Source organism: Triplophysa rosa, linkage group LG5, assembly GCF_024868665.1.
Source record: "Triplophysa rosa linkage group LG5, Trosa_1v2, whole genome shotgun sequence".
NCBI classification, from domain to species: domain Eukaryota; kingdom Metazoa; phylum Chordata; class Actinopteri; order Cypriniformes; family Nemacheilidae; genus Triplophysa; species Triplophysa rosa.
In genome coordinates this window covers 9,494,101-9,520,752 of record NC_079894.1, presented here as the reverse complement: position 1 = coordinate 9,520,752, position 26,652 = coordinate 9,494,101, and the positions used below count along the sequence as shown (strand labels likewise).

Genomic DNA, 26,652 nt, shown 5'->3' with positions numbered 1-26,652 from the left:
TGTTGAACAAGTTTACAGATCATTTCAGTTGGGCACTGGTGAAGAGTTGCTTTTTAAAAGCTGTTCAGTTCAATACCTGGGACCAGACTTGCGACATTTTTCATCATCAGTAAGAGCTTCGTTTTGGATGTGGTCGCTTTAATGCACTGCCAAGCAGGATGGCGCATAGTGAGTGCAAGAATAATGCGGACTAAACCGAGATTTACTCTTTCGGATGTTTTCGGCTCATTCCGCTATTTTCCGTCCAGATTTCGCTAGTTCTCACGCAGTCCTGCCGCTCTGTGCTGTGCTGGAAAATGGCAGTTCGGCAAGTTGGAAAGATTTGTGCGGAATGAAAAGGAAAAAGAAAACAGCGCTGTAGTGTAAAGAGGGAGCGGACGGGAGTTAAAAACGCGAGTGCGCACTTGGTTCGACAGAAAATCAACAAAGCCTTCGCCACGACGCGATACTGGTAAGTTTTCCTAAGTTTTGCACATTACGTTACTGTACTCCGCGGTGCTGGCTAGCACTCTCCGGACGTGGGGAAATGGTGGAAAGGACACGCCGCGTGCTACCACGTATAATACGCGTAGACTTATTTATATTTGACTGTTTTAAAGCAACGTCTGTTTACGATAGAAATAGCGACAGAAATGTTTGAATCGATATGTTTGCGTGATGCACAAGCATACTCGCCTTGTCTGATGATCAAGGCAGTAACGTATACACCGCGAACAGATTGCAAGAAGAGCTCGAGCAGTTTCACTAGAGTTGCATGGCAACAACAATCAAACTTTTCGGATTCAATTTAAACAGTTCTTAATATAAAGGGTCCATCGCTCGCTGCTTATATTCGCGGCCTGTGTTTGACGATGCATATGCGTCGGTCTATATCTGGAGTCACTTTAACTTGTAAAAGCGGTTTTACAATGCACGCCATCTCTAAAACTAAGCACCGCGAGCAGCGTTAATGCCACGGCGATAATAAAAAATGAAATCTGGGAGAAATAGTTATAATGATACTTCTGTGATTTAAATTAGTCAGTTACGTCCGCCAATAAAGTGCCGTCTAATGTATGTTTCCTTGCGTTAATTATTTGAAGCATTGCACGCCATGTATCCAGAGGGCATTTTCTGTATGCAGTTTCTTCAGTGCTGCACAGTCCAAGCTTTAAAAGACACATTGTTTGCAGAACATTATCTGTCACCAGACTCATTGGCATTAGTCAAGGTACTTGGACCAAATAAAACGAGCGAAAGAAGTTCTTACATAAGCTTCATCGTTGTCCTTCTCCATGCAAATTTGCTAAGTACTGTCCTCATTTCTTTAATGTTAGAAGGTCCTGTTTATTGATTAAGCGCCCTACCTTGATAGCCCCATGCAGGCAGAAGACCTGAATCCTGATCCAGTTTCATCAGTTGAACTCCTACCAGCAACAACGGCCTCTTGCCTTTTAAAAATGTCACAAATGATCTTAATGTTACCTGTACTCCTAAAGAGACAAGTCTTGTCTGATAAGTGACACTCTTCTGATTTTGCCTTACTGAGAATTGTCTCCTGTCTTACAGGATTTCTGTTATTTTCCTCCTAAGCTAAATCGTAAGGAAAAGGTTGTCCATTTATGTAAAATAATGGTTTGGGTTTTGCTCACTGCCTGGATACGTTTTCTAATATTAGAACGTTTGCTTGATTTGCTCCAGCTTCTCTGGTGATCCTTGAGCACATGGCCATATTCTGCCCAATAGGAATCCAGCATTACCTTTTCCCTTCTGTAGCAACAGTGAGTCTCCTGCCTCCATTCATTAATTATTTTGTGGTCTGCCTTGGTCACAGTGTTTAGCAAACTGCTCTGCTCAAACCGAATAAAGAGGAGGACAGGATTCTTGAAAAGACTCAATTTGTTTTATTGTCATGATGATTTGTTTCATAAGAACTTTTAGCACTCAGACTTGTAATGGACCTTTCCTTTTTTCATGAACGAACTAACTACATATTTAAACAGCAGTAGCTTTATGCCGAGTACTTTAGTTATAATAATGAAAAGGCGAAAACGGTTATGACATACTTTTTTTTTTTTGGAGGGGGTGTTTTGGTGGTGTGAGGATTGCGGGCTGTGGTTGGGTATGTCCGTGCCACGTGTCTGTGCTACCACCTCTTTTCTTCACACAGAGGATGTCGGACTGAGACCCTAGTGCGCCTGGTCAGTTGAAAAAGTGGGGTGAGTGTTGCCCTGTGATGCCAGTCTGTGTTGTCGGACACTTTGGTTTCGTTTATTTGATTGTAATCTGGCGAGGTTTGTAAATTGGACGCTTTCTTGGTAAGCGAGCATAAACCTTTGGTTCGAAGGTGTGTATGCGCATGAAGAAAAGTCGTGGGTTTTGCGGTTCAGTAACATGATGCGTATTGCGAAGTATTTCTAAAAATTTTACTATGTTCTTTTGCTCATGGATTCTTGGAAGAGTATGGATTTCAAATTGCCAGGTTTGCGAAATTGCGACGTGCACCCATTCTGAAATCCTGTTTCTAGAAAACACAACACGTGACTGAGAACATGTGTAACAAATATAGGTTGACCGGTATCTTTTTTACATTTGCTAGAATTGCTGCACAGTTTAAAGGGTTATATAAAGGTTATTTATATTTCTGCTTTTATTTTTTTAAAGGTAAGCAGAAGAGCTTTTTTGTAGTTTCACTTTGCTTTAAGATTATTGTGCTCATAAATTCTTTTGGTCATATCCATAATGACCATGTCAACTCTATGATACATGTATGAGGTGCATCATAATTTGATTGTGTTTAGTAGAACATTTAAGTATTTTGCTTTTAAAACGCTGCTGTCTTTTTTTTCTTCAGTCATCAACTCATCATGTTACACTGGGAGGAACGCGTTCTGAAGTGGAATGTTGAGTGACCTGCTACCAGACGACACCAGCTAATTTGCCAAAAGGAATCGGGATTTGAACTTAATACTTCATTAATTTCCCTGTGCCTGAACGAGCATGCTGCCGACTCATTCTCTCTGCTCCATCATTTGGCTGAACCGTGGGTTCAAGTTAAGAAAAATTCCCTGTTTGGTTAACACCGGTCAGGTCTAAGCTGCAACGCTAAGCTTCCAACGGCACAGGCCCACTCTGTTGGACATGCTTTTAAGCTCCAGTCAATAGCCTTAGCCTTAAACAAAACGTCCCTCTGTCCGACATCACCCACGCCCTCCCAAAGTTTCATCCCAAGTCCAAGGTTCTTCTGCCTGGGGTGATTTTTTTATACTCTGAGAAAATGGCTACCGATGGCTTCCAGTACAGATCTCTGTACGCCTATTGTAAGGACCGGGAGAATGATATTGACCTTGAACCTGGTGATATTCTGACCGTGGAGAAGGCGTCTCTACTGTCAATGGGCGTCAAAGAGGGTGACGAGCAGCACCCGGAATGCATTGGCTGGATTTTAGGTTTTAATGAGCGAACCAAACAGAGGGGAGACTTTCCAGCGACGTACGTGCAGTATGTTGGAACTGTGAAAATGTCAGTGTCATCCTGCCAGCCTCGTTCTCAGAGACCACTTCCTGCTGTTCCCAGACCTGAGCCAACAGCCTCAGCACCGGGTAAGACTCCAAAAACCTCTCCTAAACAGTGGTACAACTCTATCACATCTGATTTAATAGCTTATCTGATGCAGACCTTTTTGTGTGAAAAGTAACTAATAAAAAAACGTTGCCTTTTAAATGTAATTCTTGCTTAGTAGAACAAAATATGTTTAAAATCGTATTGGGATTATTATCCAGGCCTGTATGTAATTTAGAAATTGCAGCGTGGCAAAATTAAAGAAATGTAAATAAATCAAAATTAAACATAAAACCGGACAAAAAACATAATTTTTTATATACACCTTTTTTATTATTTCTAAAGCGCATTTAAATCCAGCTTACACTAACCAAAACAGAATAAAAACACACAAAAAAAGAATGAAACCAACAACATCAAATTAATATGCTGTGAAAATGGAAATAGCACAACTGTTTTGAAGCAATTTAGATTCAGTTTTAAACTGTTTATGTTTATTTAGTCGTCATATCGGTTATAATATGTGATTTTACAGAGAAATTTGCTTCTACTGTAAATAGAAGCCTGCTGCCATAGTTGGGTATTTGTTTAAAAAGGATTTCTGATGTCTAATTCAACAAAATCTCGACATTTACAGACATGAATGTTTTTTGCTGCTTCTCTTTTGTCTCCAATGTCATCTAGCACACCTTTTATAGATCTTACCCTTTACCCTTAAGTTTCAAGATATCTTGTGTTTCCCTCTTCAAATCGCCTGTATTTCTCTGGCACTTTCCCCAAGCTCTCCCTCCCACTCCATCTATGCCCTCAGGAAACAGTAAATTATCGTATGTTTAGAGGACTGGGAGTTGAGCAGGCCAATCTGGAGAATGGAATTATGTATCAGATAGAGCTTTCAGCTTCATACGCACATTCCACTTTAATCAGGTGATTTTCGCTTCAATGTCTTCTCCCTTTTTTAGCACAGCTAAAACTCTCCACTATTCCAATGCGGTGATGTTTATTGCTATATAATAAAAGTCATATTTATTGTATGGTGCTTACTGACAAAAAGACACATACTGCTAAAACTGAAGAAGTTGCGTTGGAAAACAGAGTCTGCAAATGCATAAATGTGCTGCTGCCATGCAGTCTCGCTGAAAGTATTTAAGTTACTTCTAAAAAAGAGTTTAAAGTTGGCTAACCTATACATTTTTCTCAGATTTTTTCCCTGTAGAGGTAGAGAATTGACCTACATGCCTCCAGAATTTGCCTGCTGCTTAAAAACAATTTGCATGAGGATGGAAAAAAGAGAAGCATAAGGGTACGATCACACAGAACGCGCTTTTCATGTTCGAAAACACGAGGCGCGCCGCGCTACTCTTTTGGTGACTCTTTGAAAAGAGCAGCGCGCAGCGTTTTTTGTATGTTGCTAGGTAACCCGAAACAGCCACAACAAGTTTCTCCTCCATGTCTCCAGGCGTTCCGAGCATCTGTAAACTTCCGTTGCCACAAGGGAAGCCCCGCCTCTCCACTCATTCGATTGGACAATGGAAAAAAGTGCACATGACGTCATGCACTTTTCTGCTCAGAGTTGAGTTTTTTCAACTTCGGGCGCTCAGAGCGCTCCGCCTAAAACGCGAGGCACAGCAGGCGGCAGAAACGCAAGGCGCCCGGCGCGCATAAGCAGCGCGCAAAACGCTCCCTGCCAACTGAAAACAATTCAAAAGAGGCGCGTCTCACAGCAAAAGATGCGTTCTGTCTGATCAGGCCCTAATACTGTAGTATTAAGAATCTAGAAATGTAGATTAATCAAGCAAATTATATTATATATTTTTTTTCCCGAACGTTAAGCAGCATTGACTTACATTATTTGATCATTTGCAGGATCTTATCTTTTATTTGCATAAAATGTGCGCTGGTTAGAAATGACAAGATCTATTTATCAATCACAAATATTTATTTGAATGTTGATCAAATTAAAACCATCAGCATATAGGCCATGGGTCAAGTATTGGGATATTTGACATTATTATACAACATACAATTTTTTTTCTCATTTTAGTTTGGAATTGTTCACCAACTTATTAGAAGGTTAAACTTGGATGTTGATAAACAGACGTTTTAACTGTTAGGATGTATTTCGTTTTTTAATTGATTTATTAATTCAAAATTAATATTTAATATTATCAATTTGGGGTGCTACATTTTTTTCTCTCCAAAAAATCCTCATTGGTTTTGAGTAAAAAAAATACTAACTCAGATTTTATTGTTTATTGTAACATCAGTAGCTTTAATGTAGTGTTTTGTTGGTAGTTTGTGGTGAAGCTACAGCCTTCTGTCAGAAGCTTCTGTCTGAAAGATAGCATTTGACAGTTGACACATCAGATTTATGAAACTAGATGGACAGGTTTAATCATTTTTCTGTATTAAAGGGGTCATTTTACGCGGCTAAAACGAATATTATTGTTTGCTTTAGATGTATTACAATGTGTATACACGATTTAAGGTTAAAAAAACGCTGTATTTTCCACATACCGTGCATGTTTGTATCTCCTCTTAGCCCCGCCTCTCTGAAACGCGAGGATATTTTACAAAGCTCATCGCTCTGAAAAGCGAGGTGTGCTATGATTGGCCAGTTCACTACTGCGTAGTGATTGGTGGAATACTGCAATTGTGTGACGGAAATGTAACGCCTCTTACCATATTCGGAACATCAGGTTCCAAAGCAATTGTACTGACAGACGATACAATGAGATTTACAAGACCGCCCACATTACTTGCGTGTAGATTTGGGCGGTTTTAGTCAAATCTCTCCGCGAGCTGACGTCAAGTTGTGGGGGTGTGGTTACACGAGGCGTTTCAGGCAGGTCTGGGTGAGCATTCGCTTCTAGATAAAATACATCTTTTGTTCCGACACTTACATTTTTGCAAATTCACGTGTCTAATACATGCATGGGCAACTTATAACACACAAAAGACAAAGAAAAACACGTACTTCCGGGCGAATGACTCCTTTAAAGATAAAATGTCCATAGTTATTCTTAAATATCTTTAAAACCTTAATAGCACAGTAATTACAATGATTTAAAACAGCTTTATAGGTAATAATTGGTTGACTCTCTCAGCCTTCTCCACATGAAAGACACTCACATATCTAGATTCAGAAACTTTTCCATTTTTCTCTCCTGTGGTTCACCGGCCTACAAAACTTCTAATTTAAGACACACTGCATGTTTGAGACACACCCTTTAAGTGTAACTTAATTAAACTGGTAGATTTAACAGATTTGTTAACATTAGGAGATGCATTAGCTAATAAGAACAATGAGCAATATAGTTTTTCAACATTTATTAAGCATTGTTAATGTTAAAGGAGCAATGTGGAGATTTTAGCGACATCTATTGGTGAGGTTGTGAATTGCAACCAAACGGCTCACTCCACCCTTCCCTTTCGAAGCTCTAAAGGGCTCAGCACACTACATTCGAAATCGAAAAACGAACATCTGTGACCTGATTTCGAACAAAATCTGGTCCAAACGACAATTTGTTTCACTAGTTTGCAGCAGCAAACCAAACAGAACTCTTCGGGAAAGTTCGTGTTGGCCGGTAAACACCCTCGAGCCACAATTGGTCCATGGCCATTACGTAATAGGTGGGGGTGTTGTTTGTGTGGCCACTTGCGCAGAGGCTATTTGGATACGTCATGTAAACCCCGCCTCCAGAAACAAAGGGGTGTTGGATTGTTTGAAAACACTATACCGTCTCTCAATGTTTTCGAGCTTCGTTTTACCCCAAACGCAGAACGAAAGCGCAATTCACATGGACTATGCCGAGCCCTTAAGGCGACTCTCACAGGACAAAGATGTCATAGTGTTTTTGCTTTTTTGGCGAAAGAGATAACGTATTTACGAAACGTATTTACGAAAAAAATATCACATTATGTAACCAAGATATCAAATGCTGTAAAAATATTATTCAGTGCTAGTTCATGTTAACTAATGTTAACAAATGCAGCCTTATTGTTAAGTCAATATAAACACTTTGACTTTACATGTCAATTATGTAAATCCGCAATTCTAGATAGAATCTGATCTATGACGCATTTTCTGTGTTTTTTTATTATATAATAAACAAACATGCAAGATGTATGTATTTGTAACAGACAAATAAGACTACTTTGGCATTTTACTTTATTTGTACACAGCAAAATCGCCAGTGTTAAAAAGGGTCAAATTAATCTCACAGTGTTTATATAATCCACACTTTGAGAGTGTGGATTATACTGTATATACACTGTGTCAATTTGACCTTTTTAACACTGGCGATTTTACTGTGTAGATGTAACAATTTTATGCAGTCCTAAAATACATCTACGTGTATAGATTTAATCTAAATCCACTAACACTATCCGTACAGAATAAAACTTATTTGTTTCACAGCCTGTGACAAAAGGTCTCTTTTTTCTCTCTTTCTTTTCCTGGCCTCAGTTTTACTGCTGGTTTAAGTGAACCATGGCTTGGCATTTCTACAGTCTCCGCCTGTTCCTCCTCCCCTGTTTCACAGACTCTTCTGATACTGTCTCCAGGCAGCTATAAACTATCCACTCGCTACAATTCTCAGAAAGAGAAGGCCCCATGAATTCCCCCCGGCTCCATACCCTGAACCTTCCTTCACAGAATTAGTACAGGGCTAGTTAAAGCCTCCAATCTGAGCATGTATTCTGAATCTTCTCCATGGTACTTTGGCTTGTTTAATTAATACAACTGGGTTTTATCTACAACGCTTCATTAATTGTGACAGATTGAAAGATTTCCTAAATTGTCCCGGCTAGGTTTTTTTGTTGGCATTTAGATCGAATATGATTTTTCATTGAACTGTTAAAAATAAATGTGCATGCATAAATGCATTATGCAATATATTTGTAATCCTTTAATCTGTTAGAGTGAAACATTTTCTGGATTTATTTCCTCTTTGTGTTAAAATCCAGTCAGACCAGAAGCTGGTTATTCACAACTGAAAGAATAACTTGTGGCTTTTATGTTGTGGTGTTTCTTAATACTGTTTGCACTGCATTAAGATTAAAACATGTTGAGAGCTTTAGAGTTCCAGTGAAAGGAAATGGGCAAGGCCTTAGGTTAGCCATGAATGAGGTGCCCAGATTACCAAACAGTACAAAGTAATGTGGGTGAAAGGGTGTCTTACATAATCATATTCACCGAACACAAAGACATGGTTTTCCATTAGTAGAGCATGACTGAATCCAAGTTAATGAGTGCAAGTGAGGCAAAGAAAAAAATCCACCAAACTGCAAAGCTAAGTGGGCTAGCCTGCCAACATTTTGTTTAACTTGATATCAACGAGCATGAAATTGAACAAAAGCGATTGAGCAACAAATGGCTGGTTTAAAGAAGTGCATGAAGTGCTGTAGAATGAAGCCAGTTGTTGTTGTAATCATGATTAGCCGTTGCAGTTGTTTTTTGAGAGGCATGTTTTGCTGTAGGCCAGCCAAGATGCAGACTACCAGGACGACTATAATTGGGTAATGATTAGTTGGTTCCCGCTCCAAAAACCAACAATGACTTGAGGACCACAGCTGTTTTTCCTAAAAACAGTATTTTGCACAAAACCCCTGCTGCGTGTTTTTAAGCATGTGGATGCTGTGTTTGGATTTGCAATTTAAGTGACCTGGAGCTATGAGAAAATATGGTTAATAAATAAAATGTATCATACCATTAAAGTTAGTTAATGTTAGAAATATAAAAATAACCAGGGCTGGGGAGTAACGAAATACAAAATTTGAGTAACTGTATTTCATTATAGTTACTTTTAAATGGGCTGTAATCAAATTACAGTTACATCCAAAAAGTATTTTAGATCACCAAAGTGATTACTTGAAATTGTAATGTCATTTACTTCATTTAAGCATATTATAAACTGTAGCCTCAGGCAACTAATGTAAACAGCAATCTGTGATTCTCTGACAATCTGCAAAAGCATCCTTAATTACAGTTATGCTCACAAGTTTCATAATTCTTGCAGAATATGCAAAATTTGAATAATTTTAACAAAATAAGAGGGATCTGGTTTCATAGAAATCGCATATTAATTGTATTTAGTACTGTCCTGAATAAACTATTTCACATAATGAAAGTTTACATATTCTCCACAAGACAAACTGACTTAATTTATACAAATTGCCACATTAAAAAATGTACATACCCTTGAATCTTTATTGTCCGTTACCTGAATGATCAACGACTGTTTTCATGTTTTGTGAAAGTTGTTTGGGAGTTTCTTGTTTAAGTAATTTTTTAGGTAATTGTGACGTTTTGTCTCACAGTTTTGACTTTTTCCTCACAGTTGTGAGTTTGATCTGACTTCTTTTCTTAGAATTGTGAGACATACACTCACAATTGTGGACTATAATGTCCAATGAGGGAAAACTGTAAAACTGCTGTTGTTTAAAATAATATGCAGAGGAAAGCCAAGTCATCTGTTTGGTGATCCCTTTGTTTATATGTACCTTATAGTATTCCAAAGTATTCTAAAGTATTTAGATAAAGTTACAAAACTTGTTACAGATTACTTTTAAAGCATGTCTGAAATGATTTCTCTTAAAGTGATAGTTCACCCACAAATAAAAATTCTGCCATCATTTACTCACCCTTGTGTCGTTTAAAACCTGTATGACTTTTTTCTTCTGCAGAACTCAAAAGAAGTTGTTTTGAAGAATGTTGGTAACCAAATAACATTGGCCCCATTGACTTCCACTCTATAGAAAACAAAACCTCCAAGACATTTCTCAAAATATGTTCTTTTGTGTTCCACAGAAGAACAAGTCGTACACTGGTTTTGAACAACAAGAGGGTGTATAAACGATGACAGAATAATTATCCCTTCAAAGACGAAATTTTCTATGATTCAGAAGTATTATATGGAAAGACATTTGCTGAATTAGAATTCTTGACTTTGTTAAACACATTTTAAATTTAAAAATCCATAGATTATTTAAGAGTATTTTTTTATCAAAGCAAAGCTGGCTTAAAGTGGAAAATGGGAAGTCTTTTTTGTGTGGATTGAACATGGATTCATGTCAGTTGTCCATGTCGTAGTTAATGCGCGAGAGGTAGGCTTACTTCCGAAAGAGGGAAAAGCAAGCAGAGTTCCATGCTTAACGTGCAGTGGAAAAGTGAAGAATGTGCTGACATGGCACTTTGTCTGAACTCCAAAATTAATAATCAGACGTGGTTTAGCCTTGCACTGCCAGGAGAAGAAGGCAGCCAAGCTCTGGCCTCTTTGTGGTGGGCCTGAAAAGGAGGGTCTGGCACAAGGCCAGTGGGCTTTTGCTTGTTCAGGATTTTTGATTAAATCGTTTATTGTGCTCTGCTCACGCGAAGGGCCGAGGCTGCTCTCACTCCAGAAGGACTGGAATAAGACAGGAGGGAATGGAGGCTTTTTTCCTCCGGTAAAAAATATATATTTTGTATTTGTTTATATTTGTTGATGCTATTTAATACTTTGCATGTTTAGTTGTTGTTTTTAGCCATTAATCTGTTTTTTTTTATATCCGTAAAAAGCAAAATATATAAAAACTGTGAAAACCGAATTAAAACCTTATCCATCCAAAGGCCATCAATCTAAAACATTAAAGAAGAGAGATATGTGGTCTGCACTGAGTTCACTATTGGCTCAAAAATACCCAGATTGTATAGAAGAACTTCTCATTATATCACATCACAGCCTCCTCCGCTAAACAGTTGCTGCTTTTGGCAGCTTTAGTTTCCCACAAAGGACGGCACATTTAGCTCTTTATTTAAAAAAGGTAACAGGCAAGTCAAAGTCAAATTTAACACACTGGGCTCAGGACAGTAAGTCACAACAGTAGGTGAGGAAGACTAACAAGAGTTGAACATTTTCATTTTTGAAGCGTACACTTACTTCATGAAGATTTTATATATTTATGTAAATAAAAAAAGAATGCAAGTTATGTCAACATTACTCTTTACAATATTCAATGAGAAAATACGCAAAGTAGTTCATTCAATTCTATTATAAATATAAGCAGAGGTTTAAAGGAAATTTTCTAAGTTTTTTTGTTGTTGTTCCAGCCCCGGACCTGACCAAACAGTTCACACAGTCGGAAAGCGTTCCCCCTGATCTTGTTAAGTTGGTTGAAGCAATTGAGCGGACAGGTAACACTTTCCATCCATTCTGTCATTGACCGTCATGTTGAGGGCTTTATTGTTTGCGGTTTGCACGTCAAAGTACTTGACACCCGATTCCAGTGTGAGCAAGAATCCCTGCGGAGAGCCTCCAGCCACAGGCAGAAATGAAAATAAAAACAATTACACTTAGAATGCCTTTATTTAATAGATTATTTCCACATTGAAAATAATACCCAAAGCCAAGGAGGTGCGAAATGTTTCTCATTAGACCATATGGCAGTTACTACCATCCAGATTTGCTCAGCGTTCTCTATGAGCCCTCCTTCTTTTTCACTTCTGAGTGAGAGATGGAGTGACGCTCACACTGCCTGGCTCAACTGAAGCCTTCGTTTTACTTCTCCACAGACTAAAACATTGAGGGATAGAGCTCTCAGATAGCTTAACTGGATGTATTTATAGCTTCAGGCTTTTACATTTAATGTTTAGGTATGACTCTGATGCTAATCCAAGCATGGAAGGGCTATTTTTGACACGTGGATTTTCTGCTAGGTCTGGACTCTAGGATACTGTACAGGACGTCCAGTCCCTCAGCCACTGATAGTCAGAGCGTTGCTGGTGAGTTCAGTTGCTGTTGACATGTTGACGGCAACATGCAGCATTGCATTGAATAATTTGTGTTTTGCATGTTAGTTTTAGGAGCTGTAAGCTGTTTTATTCTGTAAATGTTCATTTACATTCAACCAACGTTTAACCAAGAAGATAATGGATAACTTTTACTTTTTTAATACTTAAAAAATACTTTTTTTTACTTAATTTAAGTTTGACCACAATTTAATTATTACCTTATTGTTAATTTACATTATTGGAATAACAGTTTTACATTTTTTAGATTGTTTCAAAAAATGATTTAGTGCACTTTAGAAAAAAACCAGCAAAAATTGTGTAACCTAGAAATACTGCAGAAATAATCTAAAAATTCAGATTCATTTCACATACTTATGTTTATTGTTTTTCAGTTGTGTTCTGTTCATTTACTGTATTAAATTGTTTGAATCTCAGGTTCTCAGTGGTCTTTTGAACCCTACTATGTACCATAAAAAAGTCAAATAACCAGGAGTTACATGACAAAGTAAAACACTTAACAGCCAAATTAAGTTACCCAGATATTTGGTTACAATAATTGTCATATTTCTGTGATTGTACTGTTTGCCTTTTTTTCAAGCATTTGACAGTCATGTATTAGAACATCGTCGCTGTCCTTCCGAAACCTCGTTTGTCCAAATTCTCTGTTTTTCAGAACATTGAAAAAACTATACTTTTTTCAATGATTAAATACTGTTTTTGTCAAAGTTGACAAGCACTTTTTTAAAACTTTTTGTTGGTTAGATTTTTACAAAACCCAGTGGCAAACATAAAGAGTGACATTTATGGCAAAAATAAAAATCACAAAATACGGAGATACAATGTTTCAGAAGGACAGCAGCGGTATAAAACATTCATCTTATAGAGTTCACACTGGCAGGTAGAGTCTTTCACTGTATGAGATGTCGGTCATGATGTAATTTTTCCGTGTGCAGAGCCGCAGGAGCTGGACGTGGGACAGTGGGACGTTCACACACTCTCGGAAGCTCTCATTCGGTACCTGCAGGAACTTCCTGCACCTATCATCCCTCCTTCTGTTTATACAGACCTTCAGACAGCAGTGCAGCTAGAATCGGGTAAGTGCCACTTTTTGCAGGTCTGCCAATGATGGATGAACGGCGTCTATAGAAAGTAACAGAATAATACGAACAGAATAAGCAAACAAGTGCTGTCGGCCAAGAAAATGCGAACATTTTCCCTTGCATTTGCCTGAACGGCTTGTGAGATTCACTGTGGGGGTTTCTTTCGGTAACAGATGCTCCTTCAATGAGGAGACGAGAGCAGTTGTTGCATGCGCTGGAGAATCCTGCCGTTCCACTACAGAACCTCCTGACACTGCAGTATTTACTCAGACACCTGGAGAAGGTCTTCCAGTGTGCAGAGCAGAACGGTCTAGACATTCACACGCTCGGCCAAACCTTTGGCCCTCTGCTGATCAGGGGCCCTGTGAGCGGGTAAGTGGGGTTTTTGTATTCCCCAGTTAGCTTTATCCATACTGTTTAGAATAAACTGCTGAACTTTAGTACACACGTAAACCTTCCCCGTTTCAATGTGTTTGATTTACAGGTCAGAAGAAAATGAGGAGTTCCCTGCGGTTGTCGTTGAGAGACTTCTTTTGGAGAGAATTTGGTTACAAGAGCCAACTCCTCCAGGTAAATCACTTGCGATACTTTTTGTCAGTTTGAGTTACTTTTTATTCAATAATTCAAATTGTGGACGTGGATGTTTTTTTACTTGGGGTCAACCGGGGATGTCCTTGGCTCTATAATAAGGGCCTATTAAGGTCTTTATGGTATAGCTAACTCCTTGGTCACAGAGAGGGCGCCACCCATAAAAATTTAGTCTCAGGCCCTGTGAACTTAAACAACCCGCAATAAAGATTTTTTGTAAATCTAGTTGCATATTTTTAATATTTTTAAGTGCTGCCAGCTTGCCTTTCAATGTGTTTACTATAAATGCGTGTCTCATTTGTTTATACACACTGCGTATTGTGTCTAAATTATTGTTTGTGTTAATCGACAGCATTAAAAAATTCAGGCAAATCACAAGCTTTCACTATAAACTAATGTAAAAGTGTGCTGTGGACAAAATATTTATGAGAGGGAAGTCCCACAGTTTATTGAACTTTCGGGATTTCAAAACATAATGAGATAAAGACTTTTACTTCAACCTGCAATCTGGATATCACTTAAACACCATGAAAATCTCATGATGGTAACTGAAATGTACCGGATTTGTTATTTCCCATTCAAAGTTGATCGTTGAGTCACATTACCACTTAAGCATGGCAGGTTGTTCCAGGAAGACTCCTTATAATTGATGATGGTGTGGTTCTTCAGTGATGCACATAACATTCTTGGAGCACAAAATAAAGACTCTATTTATTTGAATCATAAATATGTTATTTGTCTTGTTCATTCAGCTCGCTCTCCTAAACCGCCCAAAGCCATGGCCTCATCTGTTACCAATGGAAACAGCAGCTTAATGAGTGAAGCTGAATGGTACTGGGGAGATATTTCCAGGTAAACCATCACCACGATGATTACTTCATATTTTTGTAAGTGATGGATCTCTGTCTGATGTCAGTGGCTTTATTTTGTGTTGTAGAGAGGAGGTGAATGACAAAATGAGAGACACTCCTGATGGTACCTTCTTGGTGCGGGATGCCTCCAGCAAAGTTCAGGGAGAATATACCTTGACGCTCAGGTGAGTGGACCTGCAGACGAAACGTTTTGTTTGTTCGCTATCAATAAATGCATTACGTACGTGCTGGTCCATCGTTTGTTTTGATTTGCATCATTGAGGAAATCAGTAACAGGAACATAAAGTGTGATCGAAGCCTTACCTTGTTTATTCCAGGAAAGGAGGAAATAACAAACTGATCAAGATTTTTTACCGTGGAGGGAAGTACGGCTTCTCAGAACCTCTTACTTTTCACACTGTGGTGGAGCTCATCAACCACTACCGGCATGAGTCACTGACCCAGTACAACGCCAAGCTGGACACGCGTCTGCTCTTCCCCGTGTCTAAATATCAGCAGGTGCGATGTCTCCGCTCTTCACACATCTCAACATGATCAAACTGATGTGTTCTTTTCTTTGCAGTCTTTATGGTAATGACATTCTATTTATAAAAATCTTCACGAGGGCTGGGTCGTATCACAGTATATCCACGCAAAACTGGTCATTTTTGGTAAAAAATGGTAAAAACGTTGTTGACCAGTAGAGGTTCTGCTTTACCATTTCTACATTTATCAGTGTGTGTAATGATATTACTTTTAGGTTGACATCCATTCCAAAGAAAAATGATAATAATGAATAATTAGATCATACTTTTTGAATGTCAAGTATAGGCCATGATAGAGTATATATCATGTAATATGAAGGTTCTCATATCAAAGATTTTGTTCATACTGTACCACCCACCCCTACTGTCCAGCTGCAGCGTGAGGTTTTTAAAAACATTTCATTTTTCTCTACAGGATCAGGTGGTTAAAGAGGACAGTATCGAGGCGGTAGGTGAGCAGCTGAAGGTCTATCACGAGCAGTTTCAGCAGAAGAGCCACGAGTATGACGTACTGTACGAAGAATATACGCGCACAGCACAAGTAGGTCACGTTTCATCTCAGCCTTTTAAAATGCATTGGGATGAGTCGCTAACAGAGATGATCTGTACAATCTCTCAGGAGCTGCAGATGAAACGGACAGCCATAGAGGCCTTTAATGAGACCATCAAGATCTTCGAGGAGCAGTGCGATACCCAGGAGCGCCTCAGCAGAGAAAGCATCGAGAAGTTTCGCAGAGAAGGCAACGACAAAGAGATTGAGAGGTAGTCTCGCTCATGTCCCATTATTCTCTGCTTTACGCCATGTGTGGCTCATATATCTAGAGGAGTCATTTTCTTTGTCTGTTCAGAATACAGAACAACTCTGAAAAGCTGAAGTCCAGAGTGACAGAGATTCATGACAGTAAGAGAAAGTTGGAACAAGACTTGAAGCTGCAAGCCATGGACAATCGCGAGATAGACAAGAGGATGAACAGCCTGAAACCAGACCTCATCCAGCTGAGGAAGCTTAGGGACCAGTACCTTGTGTAAGAATATGAAAAATGTGCTTTACTGAATTCTGGTGGGACAGCATGTTTTCACTGATGATGATCATGAAAATCCTTTTTTGCAGATGGTTAACCCAGAAAGGCACCAGACAAAGGAAGATCAACGAATGGTTGGGTATAAAGAACGAGTAAGTTTTGTTCAACGTGGTTTTGCGTTTTGTCGGTTTTTACAAATTTAGAAAATAAACAAGTTAAAACAACACAGTTTTTTTGAATGAATGAACAGAAATGACCAGACTCTTGAATTTGTAAATGTTAACAAGCTGGAATGGGTTAATTCCGGCATTATGGATGTGACATATAAACACTCAGAGAATGTATTTGTTACCAATATACTGAACCATCTGTTTATATTTTAGTAAACCTTTGTTGATAGAGTCTAAACATCAGAAAAATATCAGTCTATGCACAAGTTTTCGGTTTTGAAAAAGAGAAATAAACGTGCGTTATGGACGTGACAGAAAAAGGACACAGTTTTTGTGAGACTGCATACTTTGTAGAATTTCTGTGAATTAAAATGCGCAAACCAGAAGCAATAATACCAAATAACCAATAATAACAAATGGAGAAGGGATGCCTCTTATAGAACATAAAATAGTTACTTTATTTTAATTTTCATGTGTCTGTAATGAGAAATGGCACTTACCAGACTATGGAAAATCATATAATACAGTAACGCACAGTATTTGAACCCCCAAATGTTGACATCTGTGCTATCGCTATAGTAAAAACCAATTGATAAAAACTTACCAAAGTAGTATAGTAGGCATATGCGGTATTTATTTTTACGCACTCACATTTTTACAAAAAAAAAAGATATGGATACTACATAACTGCCTAAAGAGCCTTTTTTTACGTACTGAGATTGATTAACGTGGGCCCAACATACAGTATATCACATGACCAGTGCACTACATCATATGCTCATTAATGCCTTGTGACCTTACAGCTTCTACTCTCTGTTGGATGATGATGACGATCAAGCACAACACGATGAGTGCACTTGGTACGTCGGGGACATTAAGCGCACACACGCAGAGGATCTCCTGAGAGGCAAACAAGACGGCACCTTCCTTATCCGAGAGAGTCAGACCCAAAAGGGCTCCTTCGCCTGCTCTGTTGTGTGAGTTACTCTCGTATCTCAACTGACAAAATTCGATCAAATCCATACCTCAAATGCTTTGGATGAATGTCTGCTAAATGCAGTAATGTCTTTATTTTCAATAGCGTGGATGGAGAGATCAAGCATTGTGTCATTTACAAGACGGTCACAGGTTTTGGATTTGCTGAGCCTTACAACCTTTATGGTTCCTTGAAAGACTTGGTCCTGCACTACAAACACACCTCCCTGGTCCAGCACAACGACTCACTGAATGTAACCCTGACCTACCCCGTCCTCGCACAGCATCCTAGATGAGCACCGGGACACGACGAGACACATTTAAAGCATGATTAAGCACATTATACGGAGCAAACTATACTAACACCAAACTTTTATGTTTATCCTAGAAAACAGATAAGCACAATATGTTGTTTTTTGCAAGCCCGTAGTTTTCCGTATTAGGACTAGTCAATTACCGTAAAATCAGAGCTTAAATACTTTTATTAGTCGTCCCGAAAATAAAGAAAAGGTTTCGAAGACGTTGCAAGTACTGTATTGGTCTGCAGAGTTCAAACTTACAGATTCTGACTGTGTCTAATGATTCCATGAAAGCTTGAACTTGCGCTCTGTCTTGGATACAACTGTGGCTGTTTCTCGCCTATTTTAGATTAGGATGCCAGACAGGGATCTAGATGAGGAATTAAGTGAAAGTCGCAGCTGTTGAAAATCAATCTTTTAGCCATTAAATCACTGCTGTGGGTTATCATCCTATGTGTATTATGTTTGGTAGTTTGCTTCTGCCAACCGTTCAAATAGATTTCTCTTTATGTGAGTTGTCCTAGAGAAGATGTGAAACAAACAGTTTTTTATATCGTAAGTGGTGGAGGGACACTTCAGCCCTCGTAGCTTCTAATCTGCCTCTTTAAAGCTAGTTGTCATGGTTAGTAAATAGCCATCAACAATTTTATACATTTCTTTTAAATGTCCTACCACAGAGCTGGAGATTTTACTGGTTTCCGTGGGCTCGTATTCTAGCAGATGTTGGTGCTTCCTGGTGCTTTATTTTTGTCTCTTGTAACGTGAGAATGAACGCATAGCTGTAGAGAAGCATTGTGATCCAGGACAGAGACAGTGAGCTGAAGACAAAAGTGATCCCAAAGCAACGACAAGTTCAGTCTAAACTCCATTTGCTTTAGAAAGTTTAAGGGCAATGAGGTTATCCAATGCAGCGAGAAAAAATGTGGAACAGATTCAAAACGTTTTCACGTGCGATTTTAGAGTTTCGTGGAAGTCATGGTTACAGACCACAGTGTAATTCTGCAAAAATATTTATAGAAGAAAGTGTTTCATACTGCAGTCATGGCATGGTTTGACTCGTATTAAGCCAAGCGATACACTGGTCAAAATCATAGAAGTTGGATAAAAGAGAAAAAAATCACTTTAATGAGTGAAATTTAAATACTAAGAATTGGTGATTAAATGTGACGTTTTTGGAATTTGCACAGCCCGGAGTTGCCAGAAAACTGCAATGTGAGGAAGTGCATGAAAGATGGTTTTCTTGTGATTAGGACGATAAAGAATTCTTCATTTACACAGATTAGACCTTTCAAGTAGTCCCACAAGCAGATGTTGAAATATTTCCCTACAAATCAAGTTCGATTGGCATTAAATGGAATTCTTCCATTGAGTTCTTTAAAAAATTGTAACTACCTGTAATTTTAAATGAATTCTGTTACATGCATGTACTTTAAATGCTTTTTAATGGCATTTTCATTGGCAGTACCGAGTTAAAGAAGAACATTGCCATTTTGACTGTGTGATAGATGTTAGGAGCCCTTATTTGTAATGTTAAACATTAGCTTTATAAAGAGGTTTGGTATTAAACAACCAATTATGCACTTTTGAGGATGTCAGTTCATAACATAAAAGCATTTGATAGTAATTTTATCCATTAAGTCGTTTTACAAACTTAGCTAGCAACAAGGTTAAAATACCGTACGCGTAAAACTGATGCAGTGTAATATTTTGAAGGCAAGTAGAAATATAAACTTGTGAAAATGACTTTGGAGCGAATTTAGTGTAGCTTTTGACATCTTTCAGTTCGATTCAATTTTGTTTATAAGTTCGCCACAGTCAAAAAATGGGGTTAATCCTTTACATGGTTCGTAAGTGTGTCTTTCGGTATAAATGTTCGGTTTGTTTCATCGTGGTGATAAGATCAGAAGTTGTTTTGTTAAAATAGTGTCGGAGTGGAGCGAGAAACAGCGACTTTCAGCACAGACACTGTTTGTGATTTCTTGTATGTTCAGATTGACTTGTTCGAGAAATGAGCCAGAGTGCTGGATGTGTGTGTGAGCAGAGTAAAATCCTTTAAATGCACTATACGAGCACATCTTGTGGTGATATGATGCATTGTTGGTGACAATATATGAAGCTTTACAAGCCTGTATGAGCAACAAAAAATAATTTAGGTACAAGTTTTAGTTACAGGCCTAAAATGAATCAGTGGTAGTGTCATAATGTGTTATGGTAGTGCTGATACTGGTTCTGCTTTATATATATATTTCTTTTTTTTAGAGAGAGAGAGGCTATAATTCTGTCATTGTTTTATGTTTCTCATTGTGAGTAATGACCTTAAGAATTCAAAGATAAGCTAGCTTGAATATCTTCCATTCAGTACAGTTACAAATGTTTACAGTATCTAATAACCAAATAGAAGGTGTATTTTCAGACGTGCTCTGTCTGTTCCTGCGGGAATCTGTACAGACTGAGTTACTTGTCTTTTTTTGTGCCTCAGTTGTTTTAAACTTGAAGATTTTTTGTTTCCTTCTTTGTTTACTTCGAACAGTGCTCCCTCACCTTGAAATGTCAGATAGAAATATATTTTGAACAAGGAAGTTTAACACAATCTGTTACAGTGTCTTTAAAAAATGCAAATGTTACCCAGAGCAGGTTTTCATCACATATTTTCCCAACAGATATATTTTTCTTTTGGCTATGGTACAAGTACTGTAACAAAAGTACAGAAGGAAATATTAATAAAATTCTCTTGTAGAAAGCAATTTTTCGAAAAAGTGCCAAGGTAAATTTGGCAGCTTCTTTTTTTCTATTTTCTAAAAACCATGGATGGACAAATCCTAAAAAGCATAAAGCAAAATGTTTGATAGAAGAGTATTTTCACGTTGTTATTAACCACAGTATTTGTCAGTTATTTTCCCATCCATTAATAATACACTTCCGAAATTATGTTAAATAATTAAATTGTTCTATAAATTACTTTAAAATATGAAATGTTTCCTTGATGCTCCTTTTTTGGTGCACAGGTCACAATCTCTATCTATATGCATTTAACAAATGTTTTACATTTTATTCATTCAGTGTCCTTTCTTCTGTGTTCTACTTTTATTTCCCTGTTCAAACAAATACCTAGTCCTGTTTCCCTGAAGTGCATGACATCTATTGAAGCTAATGCACACCAAAGTGCCATTAGATCTTTAAAAGAGGGGGAAGCACTGTTTGTTGAACTCTACTGTGCACATTTTCATGTACATAATCTGCTTCCCTCATTTCTTTTCACCCCAATCTGTTTTTGGGTGCAGATTTATTTCTGTGTACAGTTTGCATCAGTGTTGTTTGTCTACCAAACAGGTACACAAGTATAGAGACTTGGCTCTTTAATAGGTAGATGAAATTATTTTTAAGACAATAAAAACATATTGAGTCTATTGCACCTGCTTGTCTGTTGTCATCAGTTTGACTTTGTGACCTCGGTTTCTGAAACAGTGGTTGCTTTTACCGTTTACAGTGTCATGCTGAAGCAGCAAAACTGCATCGTCTCTTAACAAAAACTTCAGGAACTGGTCTTTTGAAATGCACCTTTTTACATTCCCTGCAGATGATAATATCTGAACGAATATGATGAAAAACACTGGAGAGAGTATTTTTAAAAAAGTAGAATTTACCAGCAGCTAAACCTGGAACTAAACCATTGACCCTGCAAAGCAATGATGTTAATGTTTACTTCTTTGTTGAGTCATTGTCGGATGTCTTATCACAAAGTTGTGCGTATTTAATAGTGTGGAAAAATTAAGAAACAAATATAACTCTTGCCATGATAGTTGTTGTGAAACCAATTCTATGCCGATTGTTTACTTTGGACTTAAGGGATAAAGTTGATAGTTTTTATGCTGATGTTTTCACAGTAGCCACTCATGTGATGGGACAATAATTCACACAAATGACAACTCGTGACAGTGGCTGTCTGTCTTTACAGTAAACCACTCTCGTCTTCGGGGTTTAAGTTCTCCTGGATTTTAATGACGTCATTTACACTTTCCGCCAATCAAAATCTACTGCTTCAGTTTCCGTAGGAGGGCTACGATTTAAGATGGAAGGAAACGCGCTCACTTCCATTGAGAGAGTAGGGCAAGCATTAGCAGAGTAGTCATGCTTGGTTTTAACGTGTTTATGCTGTTTTTTGCTGTCTTTAGTCAATGTCAGGGTAGATTTGTATTTCCATGCAAGTATCCGCAGTCACAATGGTGCGACTCGCGAGAGATTGCAGCGGAGTGCGGGGTAAGTGCTTGTATGAAAACAATGAATTTGGCACTGAAGCAGAATATTTCTTAATCAGCAACGATTCAAATGTAAACTAGATATTTTATTAAAATGCAGCGAACGATAATGAGACTTATCTTTCAAAGTCGGTATGACTGGGGGAATCCCGTTCGGTATTTTTGCGGAAGATGAAACTTTTGTGGCAACACCAAAGCCTCGTTTAGTACTATGAACAAAACCAAGTAACGTTAGTTCCTTTAATACTGTTTTCAGGTCCTGGAACAATGCAGGAAGTTTAACATGACAAAGGCTATTGCTAACCCGGTGAATGTTAGCCTTTACTACGAGTCCCTGTGTCCTGGATGCAGACAGTTTCTTGTGTCACAGCTCGTGCCAACTTTTATTATGTTGCAAGACATTATGAATATTGAACTGGTTCCATATGGGAATGCACAGGTACAGATGTCTCGCATCAAGAATTGACTAACGTTCAATGCAATAATGTTGCATTCCAAAAGTCTCAGCTTTTGCTCATCCAGTGTTTCTGTCATAGGAAAAACCCGACTACACCTTCGTATGTCAACATGGAGAGGATGAATGCCTGGGTAACATGATTGAAGTGAGGTTTTGCCATTTATTTCATCACTTATAATTAAAAAAGTTGACGGACTTGTATTTTTGTGCTGAATTGTAGAGGTGATGATAATGAGTCATGTTAATGTGTTTCTACTTGTTTTGTTTTTTTGTCAGACCTGCTTGTTACATACATTTGGCCTGGACGCTGTTCCAATTATTTTCTGCATGGAGTCAGCAGCAGATGTTCTGAAAGCTGCCCAGCCTGTAAGCGGTCATCTTAAATTTTACTGTTCATCACTTTATTATGCTCATCCTGTTTTTTATATAAATGGGTCTGATAAATGATTCAATGTTTCTTTATAAATGTGAACCCCAGTACAATGCTAATCTGTACCTCTTTTATCTCAGTGTCTTGGAATCTATAAGCCTGAAGTAACATGGGATAAACTTATGGAGTGTGTGAAGGGAGATCAGGGCAAGAAGTTAATGCATGAAAATGCAGTGAAAACAAATGCTCTGAAACCTCCTCACGAATACGTGCCTTGGATAACCATTAATGGAGTAAGGAAGTCTCATCTTTATTCTTCTCAAGGAAGTTTTGTTTTTGTCAGTGTTTTTATAATGTGGTTGAATATTGTTTTGTTTTGCAGGAGCACTCTGATGATCTTCAGAATAAAGCTATGTCTTCTCTCTTCACTCTTGTGTGCAGTTTGTACAAGGTTTGTTACCTACCTCTTTGTGAGTCTGCTTATTATCATTTCAAATGTATTATTATAACAACGAAGATCATGTGACATATTTGTTGTGTTCATATTTAGGGTGAAAAAACAGCTCCTTGCACTCTTGGGATGGGGAGGAAAACCAGCAGTTACTGCATGAACTAAATCAGTCGATAAATGTGACAAAAGCACTAATGTCCAGAATGTAACAGCTGTATGAAACGTTTATGAATAAAAACATTCTGTAATGTACTGTTTTTATGGTCTGCTGAAAACTACAGGTGGCTTCATGACCATAGTTTTGTTCGAACCTTTTTATATCAATAAATAAATTTGACAGCAACATGAACAGCTTTCCTGTAGCTCACTCAGTGGTTGGAGCATGGTGTTAGCAACGCCAATGTCATGGGTACGTTCCCAGGGATTGCACAGACTTGGAAACAAATGTGTAGTATAATGCAATGTAAGTCGCTTTGGATAAAAGCGTCTGCCAAATGCATAAATGTAAACATTATACCACCTTTGTAATATGTTGTCTTAAGCTTAAGTTATAGTCGTGCGTAGGACCTTAATGATCTGTGGTAAATGTTATTGTTAAAAGTGTACTTTACTCATCCTTAGTTTGAATTTTATGCTTATCATTAACCTGAGCCTTTCCACAATAGGCTGGTCAACAAAGTGATAAAGGAGCTATACTAATAAACTGAGAAATCGACCACTATTCAAAAAACAAGGGTGGTTCTATGATCGGGGCATAGGGGTCATGCTGATGTGGCTGCGCAAAGTTGACGCAATCTTGATGTTTGTGAGCGCAACCACGTTACCCAATGCCCATGTGACTTTCTCTGCCTCATGTACAGGCAGTTTTGCTCATAGTTTCTGCGTTTTGACTGTTGTTAATTTATTTAAATGAAAGGTAAAGATGCTAGTGTCCTATAGAACTACTTGTAAAAGTTGTCGGTGAATCTTTAACGCGGTCTGTTGACAGAGATCGCAAACTCTAAACATATTTTTTATGTAAGAGTATTAGGATGCTCTCTTGTCTGATTTAGGTTAGCAACGTGTTTCAGTATTTATATACCTTCATCGTGTATCCCGCATCGTTTCACCTGGAGTAAAGGAAAAGAAGTTGCGAATGAAGCCGTCAAGCGCTGAACGTCGTTTTACGTTACACTCTTGATACTGAATTGAATCGGACACAACATGATATCGCGACAGAGTAAGGATTTTCTCATACGGATCGCCGGTTACTGGAAGCCGCTTTTCAGAGGCAGATTTCTAATCGTGACGAACACAGTAAGTTGTGGAGGAATGCTTGCAGCCGGCGACCTCATCCAGCAAACGAGAGAAACACGGAGAACACCCGGCCGAACACGTGATTGGTTTCGTACAGGTGAACCAAACAAACACCAAACGTTTAGATTATTAGAAAAAGTATAACTTTTTATTAAATTTGGTATATGTATATGTACCAATGTAAAAAACGTTATTTTTTTAGTTATAGCATGTGAATGTCATGTCATGCAAGTAACGCGAGAGTAATTAAATGAAATATCATGGTATTGCGCCCTCTATAGGTTGCATGTTTGCAGTCGGGTGCTCCATGGGTCCCTTTATGCACTATTGGTACATGTGGCTCGACAAATACTTTGTTGGTAATGGCATTAATAATGTCTGCAAGAAAGTTCTCACAGATCAACTGGTCGCGTCGCCAACACTGGGAGCCTGGTATTTCCTTGGTAAGATGTTCGTAAGAATCTTAATCTGAACATTAAAAAACAACACATCTTAATAAATTGTATTGTTGAAAGACAAGGTTATACTGTGTATTTATAATATTTAAGTAATATTATAAGTGTTTTTCATGTCTGTTAAATAAAGGCATGGGTGTAATGGAGGGCCACACACTGTCAGAGGCACAGGCAGAATTCAAAGACAAATTTTGGGAGTTTTATAAGGTATGTTGCACTCTGCACCTTGTCTTGTTTTTTGTAGAACCAGAAATGCCAAAAAACGAAGTTTTTAATACAGCTTTGCAACTCCATTTAGGCAGATTGGTGCGTTTGGCCAGCGGCTCAGATGGTAAACTTCTACTTCTTGCCTCCCAAGTTCCGTGTCCTTTATGTAAATATAATTACTCTAGGATGGGACACTTACCTCTCCTACCTCAAACACAGTAAGAAATGTTTGCTTCTGTTACATTACAAACAGAACATTATATCAAACTTACTCAACAGATGTAATAGTGTACGACTAAACTAAACAAAGGGTTAACATTTGTTTTTCCAGGGGACCAAGTAGGGGACACAACAGATGCTGATTGATGTCTGAAGAAATGGTGGACTATTTGAAATGTGATCACAAGCAACAGTGTTTTTTTTTATTTCAAGTTATAATTTTCTAATTATTTTATCTATATAATAATATTGCCCTATTGTTTGATGTTTTTTTTAATGTTTTCAATTGTCTTAAAATGTGTATTGTAGACACATGAATGACTTAAATTATATTGTTTTACAATTATTTTCTTTTAACGGTATAGTACACAGTTTTAACAGTAGTTTTTTACTGTAACAAGTCATACTTTGATTTCAGCCTACCAGAAATGCCAATACGTCATGTGAAGGTATACTTTTATATTATGCTACTTTAGAAGTATCCTGTCGTGTTTGTTCGCCACTGACCTATACATGAACAGTTACTATTCCATCATTGTTTTTCACAAATTGCCTTCATTATGTTCATGCTTGTAGTATTTTTTATGATGAAAGAAATGAGCTCTATTATGAGATATTTGATCTCTGCGTTGTCATTTATGGAGGACTAAACCTGCAAAAATTATAAATAAATTAATGTATAAATAAATAAATATATAAACGAATAAATGTAATAATACGAAAATAAATAAAGGAATGAATGGTTTGATAAAACAAAATAATTCGTTTTAGCTATTATTGATCTTAGCTTTAACTTTTCTTTTCATTTTTTAAATTGATTTATTATTTTTTGTGTCCCTTTTTTAATTATTTTTTATTTTTAGATTATTTTATTTATCATTTCCTTTTATTTTTACATTTATTTATTTATACGTTTATTTGTTTTTATATTTATTTATTATCGCATGTATTTATTTCCACTTTTATTTGTTTATTCTTGAATTCATTCTTACTTTTCTGTGTCTTGTATGATAATTAGATGGGTTGGTCTTGCCTACTATTGGTTCAGCGTAGATTGAAGCGTTTGATCGATTACTCTTGA

At 37.8% G+C, this 26,652-nt stretch overlaps 3 protein-coding genes across 5 annotated transcripts; all 3 read left to right on the top strand.

Moving 5' to 3' along the window:
- The first annotated feature begins 20 nt into the window (after positions 1-20).
- pik3r2 (phosphoinositide-3-kinase, regulatory subunit 2 (beta)) lies at positions 21-21,301 on the top strand. 3 transcript variants are annotated; one of them, XM_057335141.1, is made up of 16 exons: positions 21-451; positions 2,834-3,581; positions 11,630-11,713; positions 12,236-12,301; positions 13,264-13,404; positions 13,584-13,782; positions 13,895-13,980; positions 14,751-14,850; positions 14,936-15,034; positions 15,188-15,368; positions 15,810-15,935; positions 16,014-16,156; positions 16,243-16,419; positions 16,506-16,568; positions 17,390-17,563; positions 17,668-21,301. In XM_057335141.1, exons 2-16 carry the CDS (start codon positions 3,257-3,259, stop codon positions 17,855-17,857), a joined length of 2,154 nt encoding a protein of 717 aa, XP_057191124.1. In that variant the 5' UTR covers positions 21-451; positions 2,834-3,256; the 3' UTR covers positions 17,858-21,301. The 3 variants fall into 3 exon arrangements, with proteins under 3 accessions (XP_057191124.1, XP_057191126.1, XP_057191125.1); XM_057335143.1 differs by lacking the exon at positions 21-451 and adding an exon at positions 2,205-2,297; XM_057335142.1 differs by lacking the exon at positions 21-451 and adding an exon at positions 2,226-2,326.
- A 597-nt stretch (positions 21,302-21,898) lies between these two features.
- ifi30a (IFI30 lysosomal thiol reductase a) lies at positions 21,899-23,737 on the top strand. The gene is made up of 7 exons (XM_057335144.1): positions 21,899-22,117; positions 22,373-22,555; positions 22,653-22,718; positions 22,850-22,939; positions 23,084-23,236; positions 23,326-23,394; positions 23,494-23,737. Exons 1-7 carry the CDS (start codon positions 21,989-21,991, stop codon positions 23,557-23,559), a joined length of 756 nt encoding a protein of 251 aa, XP_057191127.1. The 5' UTR covers positions 21,899-21,988; the 3' UTR covers positions 23,560-23,737.
- A 498-nt stretch (positions 23,738-24,235) lies between these two features.
- On the top strand, positions 24,236-26,308 carry mpv17l2 (MPV17 mitochondrial inner membrane protein like 2). Its single transcript, XM_057334496.1, has 5 exons — positions 24,236-24,787; positions 24,972-25,133; positions 25,276-25,352; positions 25,444-25,570; positions 25,684-26,308. The coding sequence occupies exons 1-5, from the start codon at positions 24,598-24,600 to the stop codon at positions 25,716-25,718; spliced, it is 591 nt and encodes a 196-aa protein (XP_057190479.1). The 5' UTR covers positions 24,236-24,597; the 3' UTR covers positions 25,719-26,308.
- The last annotated feature ends 344 nt before the right edge of the window (positions 26,309-26,652 follow it).